This window comes from Alligator sinensis, unplaced genomic scaffold (genome assembly GCF_000455745.1).
Source record: "Alligator sinensis unplaced genomic scaffold, ASM45574v1 scaffold685_1, whole genome shotgun sequence".
In the NCBI taxonomy this organism is placed as follows: Eukaryota; Metazoa; Chordata; order Crocodylia; family Alligatoridae; genus Alligator; species Alligator sinensis.
The window spans coordinates 160,556-170,994 of record NW_005842336.1 but is presented as its reverse complement, the minus strand read 5'-3'; the positions used below and the strand labels follow the sequence as shown (position 1 = coordinate 170,994).

The following is a 10,439-nucleotide window of genomic DNA, read 5'->3' as shown; positions in this document are numbered from 1 at the left end:
TAATTGGAGATTTTGTAAAGATTAGAATCTATGCTTTCAAAACTGAGGTTAATTTAGAGTACATTACACAATTTAAATTCCATTTATATACACGGTTTTTTCACCTCAAAGATCTGAGAGTAGCGTAGTACACATTTAGCTACATTGAAATAAAAGCATCCTTGTTATAATCATACTCTGACAAACAGGGAGGGGTGCTTATGTAAAATTTTGGTAGTGTTTGCAAATAAGTGTGCGTGGCTAGTGCAGGGGGCTGGACCCGATGATCTTGCGAGGTCCCTTCCAACCCCTTACAGTCTATGAATCTACAAATCTGTGCACAAAACTAAGTAACTCAATACTGAGAGAGATAGAAAAAGAAAGCCATTTTTCCTTTAATCATTAACAGTTTGAGAAACACCATTCTTAAATAAAAATGATAGGGAGGAAGAGGAGGTAAACCACTGCAGTTAGTAGCCAGATGCTGAAATGTTTCAAACTCACAATTAGAAGCAAGATTTTTTTTTTAAAGAGCTCAGCCCTTGTTAAGGCATGTACAGAGGAACCAGTACCATGCTAAGTACACAGATGACTGAAATTTCCCATTCCCCATCTTTCTTTGAGTGAACTCTCTCTCTTTCCACTGGAAAAAATACTGATTTTTTTTCATGGGAGTGGATCATTTCAGATTAAATTTTCTCAATATGAATTTAAAGTCTGACATTGTCAACACACAAAAGAAACTCTCCCTTCCTCCTTAACCTCCCACATTGAAACACCATTTTGTTTAAAAACGCTGATGTGGTTACAGTATGCTTTTGAAAAAAAGCACACATGTATGAGTTCAAATCAAAGTGAAATGGTTCGACTAACCCGAACTGAATTTTCCCTATGCCCAGCTTGTCAGAAATGTTGACTTTATATCCCACTCCAACTGGGAACAATTAAGCTTTTTGAAATCTGCAATATTTTTCTGAGACATGGTTTCCTCCTCAGCTGGGGCAATAAGCTCTTTTGAGAAACTGGCAGTAAGAGGCTGAATTTCCAGGGATGCTTCATACCCAGCAGACCCTGCATGAAGGTAAGTGGAGCTGTCCCATCATCCTCTGGAGAAAAAAAAACATGGGGAGAGTCCCAGAAGTTAAGCTCAGAGCACCATCCTTGGAAATGTCCAAAATTTCCACTCGGGTTATTATCTTTGCATATTTCCCAACCCTGCAGCAGGGTGAAGACAGGACAGGTCCAGGACCTTCTGCCGGCTCATCTCCCTCCGTGCCACCTCTGTCTTTGCTCGTAGCTGCTCCATGCCCCTTAGCCTGCTTCCTGACAACTTGTTGTCCTCAAAGCATTTGCCCAAGAGAGACTTTCAGGAGGCAATTAGGCTTTTATCTCTAATCCGGCCTAGTCCTGTCACTCTTTAGCATTCACTCACTTCCCGAATGGAACCTAATTGACATCTAAACCAAAACAACAAAAATCCCTCTGAGAGATAGTGCTGTTCACTTTCCTGCCTATCCCAAAGCTTGACGTTTCACCTAGACTAGGTAGATAAGTCAATAAAATTGCAGACAGGCTGGCTCCCCAAGCCCTATGCTATCCAAGCTCTTTTTGGGAACATCCTGAGATCCAATCTGTCTTCAGTCTTCTTTCTAGCCCTAGTGCTACAGGCTCCCTTTCTTTTAGGAACGCAGTGTACACAAAAGGTAAACACGTGCAACGTACCCAGCACTGTCGCCAGCTCTGGCCATTTTAATGATGTCTTCGCAATATTTGGAGCCTTTCCTTAAGGTCTCACATTAGTAGTCAGGTTATAACATGAACACTTCAGTTTTTAGGCAGAAAAATATTCCAAATTTATAACCCTGATAGTCTTGACGAAAAGCCTGAAAGCTAAATAAATAAGTGAAAAGAAACCCACACAATCCGAGGTTAATTTTAAAGTTCATAAGGTGCTTACGCCAAATTTCCTAATTTTTGAGCGCCTGTCTCGCAATTTTTGATTGCTTCAGGTGGATACTAAACTAATCACCTATTTCACCAATTTCCATTTACACCAGTAACATTTGAAGCTGTTGGACAGACACTACACAGGAGTTGCCATATCAGAGTATACTAATGTTTCATACCAGTCCGGCACTCCACGTCTTGCAGCAGACAGTAAATAAATACTTGAACGCAAAAAAAGGGCAATTACACAGGGCAAATTTCTTTCTGGCCCCCTGAATCACAAAATTAAGACTAGGTATATATATAGATATTTTTAACCCAAGCAATAAGCACTGATGGCAATCAATTAACTGAAGAAATCAAGGCAAGAATTGATAGTGCTAACATGTGCCGGTTAAGCCTAGATAAAATAATGGCATGAAGGGGAAAAAAAAAAATCTCTGGAAACCTTAAAATTTAGCTTTATAGTACAATTGTTCACCCTACCTTTTTATATGGATGTGAATCCGGGATGTTGACAAAGGGAAATGAAATAAGACTGCCAGTATTTGAAAGCAAAGGGCTAAGGAAAATTCTTGGTACAGTACCAGACAATGGAATATGCAAGAGAGGACATCCGGTGTGACCCCCCCAGTCACTTGAGGGTATAGCCACAAAGGGCTACAGCCACAAGGCTTAACTTTTAGGCTCCCCAGAATGGAAACCACAGCCCAGAGACAGAAGCAGAGGCTCCCTACAGTGCCCGAGGGAGAGTTCAACATCTCAGAACAGGATCTGCAGCAGGCTGAGCAGAGAATTGCCTAGGATACTTAAAAAGGAAACTCTATCAACAAGGCTGCTTCTTAAAACCTATTTCTCCCTTATCCAAAATCTATTGGGTATTATGGAAAAATACATAAATGTGCCTTGGAGCATGGACATGTCCCCTCCCTCCCAGGTGAATGAATTCACCACTACGCTAAAGAGACTTGCTAACCCTCTGGGGGGAAAATCTGTAATTCTTTTATACCAAGTAGAGGTCAGTGTCTCTTTTCCATTGCCACACCACTCAGTCAGTCCCTATAGCCTGTTGATTGGTGCACTATCCTGGCCACTGAGAGAGGTGTTCAAACCCTCTCAGGCACAGAAAAAACAAACAAACCCCAGTCTCTCACATCCTAGTTGAATGCTCTAGCCACCAGCCTGCTGAATAAAGGATATCACCACCTCCTCCAGCCACGCTTTTGAATAAAAGCTGTGGCTGCTGCTACATGCCCAGAGCCTGCCTCCCACACCGTGCTCCTCAGAGACTGTACAGAGGGCTGGGGGGAAATACCTAGTTTGTGGATCCCAGTTGCACTGAGGCATGAAAAAAGCACTAAGCTACTCAGCCTTGAAAAGACTGAAACTCTTTTGAGCATGCACAGAAACCGAACAGGGGAGCTTACCTGAAAAAGGCACGGGTGGAAACAAACTTCAGATCACTGCATGGGTAGGCAGAGGCTTCAAAGAGTGCATTGGATGCTTAAATTGCACTGCCGGCCCTTTGCAAATCTCATTGTGAACCCCTGCGGACTGCAGCTCCCCTTCAGTAACAAAGGCATAACAATATTCCCGCAGGTCCACTGAGGACCTGTAAGATCAAACCGAGCAAAGCAGCAGCTCCAAGTCTGTTTAAAAAAAACTCCCAAATGCTGTACCACAATCTGTTATACTCTGTATGTCCCTTAGCCACTGCCATCCTGCCAAGACTGTGCCAGCTCCTCAGGTGGCATCAATCAGCATTGATTCCAGTCAGTTGAGCTCCACTAATTAGTGTGGCTGTGACTGATCCACCCAGCTGCTTACCTTTCCATGCAGCTTCATTCTCTCAGTGTTCATCTGGAGGGAAAATGATACCTGAAGGAAACTAATGCTTTTTGCTTCAAATATCTTTTCCTATCTTAAGGCAAATGTGCTACTTTCAAAATGTGCTAACTTCCAAAATGTGCAAGTTCTGAACCTTCAAAATGTACTAACTCTATAATGTCTTCTGCTGTGTCCAGTGAAGCCGTGAGGATTTTTACAGCTCTCTGACATAGTTGCATTCAATAGTTTGGTTTTTAAAAAATAAAATACCGGTTAAAAATAAAATACAGTAGCGTGATAAATGTATTTTCGGCTTTTTGGTTGTTATAATTTCATTAGTATTATTGTATCTCCCAGAAACCCCACCCATGATCTTTTATTTCTTTGTTTGTGCGATGTCTAGAATAAAAACAGTCATTGATCACCAAAATTTACCACCTAAGACAAGAAATGGATACAGACAGAGGGAAGAATAAAAGGAAAAACAGTGAAATAATACTAGTTAGCAGGGTCTCAGCACATCACCATCTTAGCCACTGTCCAGTGTGTATGGTGTATGCTGGTAGGCATGACAAATTAGGACAATGCGGTTACAAGGCTCTGTTTAGTTGTAATTGAGCAGTTAATCAAGCATTAGTGACAAGTGACAGATTAGCAGGCCTAGGGAATAAGCAAAGCTCTTTATCTGCAAAATAGAACAGAGACCCATCACACTCATTTCACAGAGGCTGTAAAACAGCCATGACTTAACAACTGCGCCAGCAGTCATTGAAAAGAGCAGATATTGACCTCTGTCAAAGGATCATGCGTTCACCTTTGTCACCCAAATTCACGTGATTGAGATCTGCATTGTGCGATCTGTCCCCAAATGCATTGTTAGAGAATCGTCCTCTTTCCCAGAATGCTTAGATTACAAAAAAATAGTCAATGACTGGAAATTGCAGTAGGATGGCTACAAACTCTGCTCACTGTGAGATGTACAGTCCTTTTGCTTTGAAGATAGGGTTTCAAGTTGAGTCAACTAATGAAACCTCAGAACAACCAGAGAACCAATAGCATATCCAAATATTCACAACAGGCAACATACCATGCCAGGCTTACTCGTATGAGCAATACTTTTGAGTCCCTGGAGGCAGTTAAAATCTATTAGGCTCTGCATAGACCCATTCTATGAGAAGCACAGTAAGACATAATCAGGTAGCTATTGCACCGTCAAAACTCCCTAGGACAGCCATATGCACTGGAAGTCAGGGGTTTATGTGCAAGCTTGCTGATTGCAGCGTGTCAAGCTCTTTATTTACTTTCAATAATTCATTCAAAATTATTGTTTTGGTAAGTCTCCAGAAATACCTAGCCCAAGGTTGAAGCTTGTCTTGTTCTGTAGAGAAATCCACAATTTTGGAGAGCATTGCATGTCTTTAAGTCTGCTCTCTTTCCTCACTCCTAAGAAAACCTACCTTGCATTATATGTACTGGTCTACATTACAAGGAAAACTAAAAAGCAAGCAAGAAGTGTCACACACACATATTCGCAGCAGCAAAGATTTTAATCAACACTATAATGGATTTTGCACAATACATGAAGTGTCCACCAAGGGGCACTCCAAATCCTACAAAGGTGGTTAACTATGTTAGCTAGTAGTTGGACAGAAAAGCAGGGCGAGATGGCACCTTTTATATAAAGACTAACCGTTTCAGAGAACCATGTACTTTCAGAGGCAACAGCTTACTTTGTCAGATGCTAGGAACAGCCTGGCAGAAAGAAAGTCTACTTTATAGAAGGGAAAGGGACAAGGGGAGGGGATATACTAAGAGGTAATAAATGGATTGATTAAATCAGTTAAGATGAAGAAGGAAGTTAAGACCTGGAGGGACACCAGAGTAAACAGCTAGTCCAGGTAATAAGATACGAAGCTGTAGCCCCTGCTGAGACAGTGGTTAATATAATCCAGTCTGTGGGTGACTTCTTGTTCTGCAATTTCATGTTCTACCAACCCATTCCTAGTACCTGATGAAGCAGATCATTGTATATGAAAGTTCATGCCTCTCTGAACCAGTTTGTCTTTAAAGTGCCACCCTGAGCTACCTTTTGTTTGACTTCAACTAAGTCAGCTAACAACTTCTCTGTGGCTGGTCTGTGGTCCTGTGCTGAGCTATGTGGTATTTATTCTCAAGTGGTTTCAAGTGCTCTGCCCTACATTTACCATCCTGGTTGGGAAAGACGGGTCATGGCTTAAACCTAGCAAATAATTAAATGAATTGAACCCCCTAGTTCAATTTTATCCAAGCACAAAGGCATGCTTGTGCTTGGATAAAATTGAACTAAGGGGTTCTGTACCTGCAAAGCGAGTGATTGGGAAGGGAGCATGGTCAAATGGTCAGAGTGCTGGCCTGAGAGTCTGGAGTCTTAGCCTCAACTGAAGTCAGTGAATTTACATCAAGGATGACCCTTGGCATCTGTTGTTAAAAAGCCCAAGTACTCCCATTAAAACAAGAGGCTCTTCCCATCAAATGACTTGTGCCCAACAAAAACTAATGAAGGGAGAGAGCAGCTATAAGTGCTTCGGGAGAAGAAACGAAAGTGCACTGTATCTGAATCTCTGTCCAGTTTCAGCTACTTTTTATCCTGCTTCTTGAAAGGAAGAGAGCCAATGTCCTTCTGCCTCCTTGCCATCACCACTGAGCACTTGCCTTTCATTCACTTAGAGAAATGGGGAAATTGAGACTCATTATGGAGCTGCACAGTGGATTTATCCCCAGCCTTCTGTGCACTTAAAAGCATCCTCCAGATGCACTTGGACAACAGTCCCAAAGACTTCCCAAAGGACCTCAGGGATCAAGTACAAGTGCTAGGGATTATTAGGAATAGTAACAGCAAAGCCAGTACTTCAAATTGAAAGACATAAGTGATCAGTTTGACTCTGAGCTTAGCTCTAAAAACCTAGCGAGGCCAATCTTAAAAGTGTATAAGGGATTTAGGAGCTTAAGTCCCATTGGACTTTTAACAGTTGTGGAACTGTTACCTCCAACTCCACCAAGTGATTTTGCTTTCATTTGCACTGGATTTTTTTTACACAAGCATAATTCCACCAACTTCAGTGCAGGTACTTGTGATATCTGCAGAGGCCTTGTCTATACGCAAATGTTACGTGGGTGGAGATTTAAATTGACATAACTACACTGATTGTTAAATGCCTTCCTTGCTACACATTGCATGACCGAGATCAGTATCAGTGCAGATCTTTCTGGAGAGATGCTTTTCAGAACCTTGGGTTTATATTTCTATCAGGCTTTTTTTCCCCACTTTTACTTGAGATTTCTCTCTCTCTGACTCCACTGACTTTAGTGCTGCTCTCTCTGATTCACAGTCTAAAGACGGAGAATTGGACTCACCCTGTGGTAACTAGTAATATTATCATGCTCATTGCATACATTAAAAACAAAATAATCTGTAATATTGGCTGGGGGAACGTGAGGGGGAAGAGATGTCATGTCACCCCAGCCGCCACACTCTTACTCACTCCCTCTGGCCAGCAGAGTGTGAGAAGGTCACCTCTCTTTGTCCTAAGCAAACATTCCCAATGTGTGTTACAGGTGAGGACTTCTGGCTAAGCTATTGAGCAGATTGGGCAGGAAGTTTCTTGTAGGCCATCCAGTTTGTATACAGTCTAAACTTTTGGGCAGCCAGAACTGGATCCTAATTTGCTCTCCAGAAGCAGAGGATAGAGGTTAGAGGGCCTGTTGTGGGGGGCACCGTTGGAAAAATACTGTTAGGCTCCTATTGCTTCATAAATCTTTCCAAATTGCTTTTTTTAGGTGATAAGAGTATAATGAGGCTGAGTTGTTATTGGAGCGACTGAAGCTCTCTAAGGATGTAATTCCAGATACAAAATGTCCTGCACAAAACAGTGCCAACAGTTTAGAGATGTTAAAAGCAGGCTGTTTATCTGTCTCTGTATCTTCAGGTTTTATGCTGCCATGCTTCACCATAGTGACTGAAAGTCTTGTGGAATCAGAAAAAAATCAATGTCTTAAACTTTGATCATACGAGTTATAAGACGACATAACCGCTTTGTGGGGAATTGCTGGTTCTGTGCAGTAGAACAGATAGGGAAAGTGTTTGTTCTTTGTAACTCCTCTGCAAATGCTTTGCTCACCGTGGCCTTGAAGATAGCAGAAAAAATATATATGTACAACTCTGATTTCCAAGTGCAGGAAGGGAGTGTTATTCTCGCCTTGTGAACTCACCTCGTCTCCCCCATACTTTTCATCCTGATAACAGCCAAGTAGTAATGAGGTACTGTTTATAGTTTCTTTTTCTAGCATATTTGACTATATGATCACGTGAGTTGTAAGCGGCTGTTAAAAAGTATATAAGCCTCCTGATTTTGCTCTTGGGGGGGAACCCCTTCCAAGTGCTTGGGAAATCCATGTCACTCTGAAGTCCCTCCTACAGCTGTAGTTTCATTTGAATAAAAGCTTCTGCTGACCTGACCCAAAAGTATGCTGCGTGTGTTTCCATGACAAGAGGATAGAGGTTAGAGGGCCTCTTGTGGGGGGCACCGTTGGAAAAATACTGATAGCCACCTATTGCTTCATAAATCTTTCCAAATTGCTTTTTTTAGGTGATAAGAGTATAATGAGGTTGAGTTGTTATTGGAGTGACTGAAGCTCTCTAAGGATGTAATTCCAGATACAAAATGTCCTGCACAAAACAGTGCCAACAGTTTAGAGATGTTAAAAGCAGGCTGTTTATCTGTCTCTGTATCTTCAGGTTTTATGCTGCCATGCTTCACCATAGTGACTGAAAGTCTTCTATGTAAAATCAATAGCAGAGTCCCTGGTGGGTTTTGGGGAATCTCTGGAATTCCTCCTGGTTTGGGGTAGAAACTCTTCAAGGTGGGTGGCGGAGGTCGGGGGGTGGTTTTGGACTTTTTGGGGGTCAGTAGGGATTTAAGCATGGAACAGGGTGTCAGTGAAATTAATGTCGTTCTCAGAGTGAAACAGCTTTTTCATGAGATCAGTGACTACACACAAATATATCAGACTAAAAATGTGGAGCCAATTCTTCTACTTACGTGAATTAGCTTCACTCCACTGGAGCCAACAGAACTTTACTCCTTTATGGAAATTAAGGATATAAACCTTGGGGCCAAATTCTGTTCTCAAAGAGCCCCTTCCCAGGGAACTCAACAGAAGCTCAAGCCGACTTTTACCCCATTCAGCACAGTTTTGCATCCATTTTCTTGTAATGTTTGCTACTCACCAAAACTGTGTGGTTACCAAATTCATCCCTGGTGTAACTTCAGTGAAGGGAAGGGAATTATTTTAGGGATGTATAATTAACAGTTCAGGGAAACTGCTTGAAAACATGAACTCTAAAAGCTCAAAAACCCAGATGGAAAAAAAAAAGGAATTCATTATTTAATAAATCTTAAGTTTCTGGAGTGTCAGAGTCCTAGGTTTCTGATGCTTAGAGTCAATAATAATACTTTGAACTACTCCAGTGCCTTTGAGTCAAGGATCTTGCAAAACACGAATTAAGTCTCACAACATTCCTGTTGCATAATTTTGCTCCCATCCTGCAGGAAGTGGAAGCTATCTCTTTAATTTATATGCAGAATCATCCTGAATTTCCCCCGTATTTGATCTCTATGACAATGGTAGCAAATGCTAATATAAAGTGTTATTAGAGATGTTAAAGCCTTGCAGATAGGAATAAACCAGAAAGATTTTTTTTTTTTGACAGATTATATCCTTTTTGGGTTTCAGGCTTTTCAGTGAAAACCCAATACATTTCACAAAACGAATTAAATGAGAACAGTATTTTAGTTCCTTCAAAATGTCTGTGGAATAACCCCCCTGCATTCTCAAAATAGCTCTAATTATTACCCTTTCTCATGCTAATCAATAGCATTATTAATACTGAATAGGCCATCAGCCTGATGAGGGGGAAAGATGCACCCGGAGTTTGAATTGTATTTTGGAGATACGATGATACACAGAAAGATGCGCACCACACCACCTCTGTCCTAAGACCCCTACCTCAAGCAGAGATTGGATCCTGTGAAGAAAGCAATGCCAAAGACCCAATGAAATCTGCTGAAGACTATTCGTTGTTCATGGGAGGTGCTCAGATACAAGAAAAATAGACAGCAACATAAACCCATGGACAGCTTAGAAGAGGAGGACAAGTTTCTTTGGGTAAATCTTTTTTTTTTTTTTTTTTTTAAATTACAACCAAGACCCTTAGAATAGGAGCAGTTTGGTGCAGAAAGGAGAGGAGATTAGCGAAGGGATTGCAAAAGGATGCTGCAAGTCCCCAGAGGCACCGCATCCCAGAAGACAAGGAGCTGCAGGAGCCCAAGAAGCTCTCCAAGGGCGTTGACTTGTGCCAGGGGCACCAATCAGAGGCAGGAGGGCTGGCTGCTTCGCTTATAAATGCAAAGCAGGGCAAGTAAGAAAGTGAAAGTGTCTGCGGGCCGGCAGGGGAGATGAGCGCCTGGGTCTTCCCTGCAGGACAGCAGGAAAGCGAGAGCCGCCCGGAGCCAGCCCAGCCCAAGACCTCCCGGCCACCCATGCCTCTCTCCTCCAAGCCGCTCACCTCCTTCCTCATCCAAGACATCCTGGGGGATGGTGCGGCGCGCGGGGCGCAGGGCAGGGGCTGCAAGACCGGGCGCTGCTGC

The 10,439-nt window shown here is 42.2% G+C and overlaps 1 protein-coding gene across 2 annotated transcripts in view; it reads left to right on the top strand.

The window, feature by feature from the left end:
* The first annotated feature begins 754 nt into the window (after positions 1 to 754).
* The window catches only part of NKX3-1 (NK3 homeobox 1), a 16,286-nt gene continuing 6,601 nt past the window's right edge, over positions 755 to 10,439 (top strand). The window contains exon 1 of one of the 2 annotated variants that reach the window (XM_025210150.1): positions 755 to 1,060. In XM_025210150.1, coding sequence (XP_025065935.1) covers positions 1,030 to 1,060 — 31 coding nt within the window. In that variant the 5' untranslated portion in view covers positions 755 to 1,029. Of the gene's footprint in view, positions 1,061 to 9,827 lie in introns of those variants that run through there. The other variant, XM_006028703.3, reaches the window with a different exon arrangement.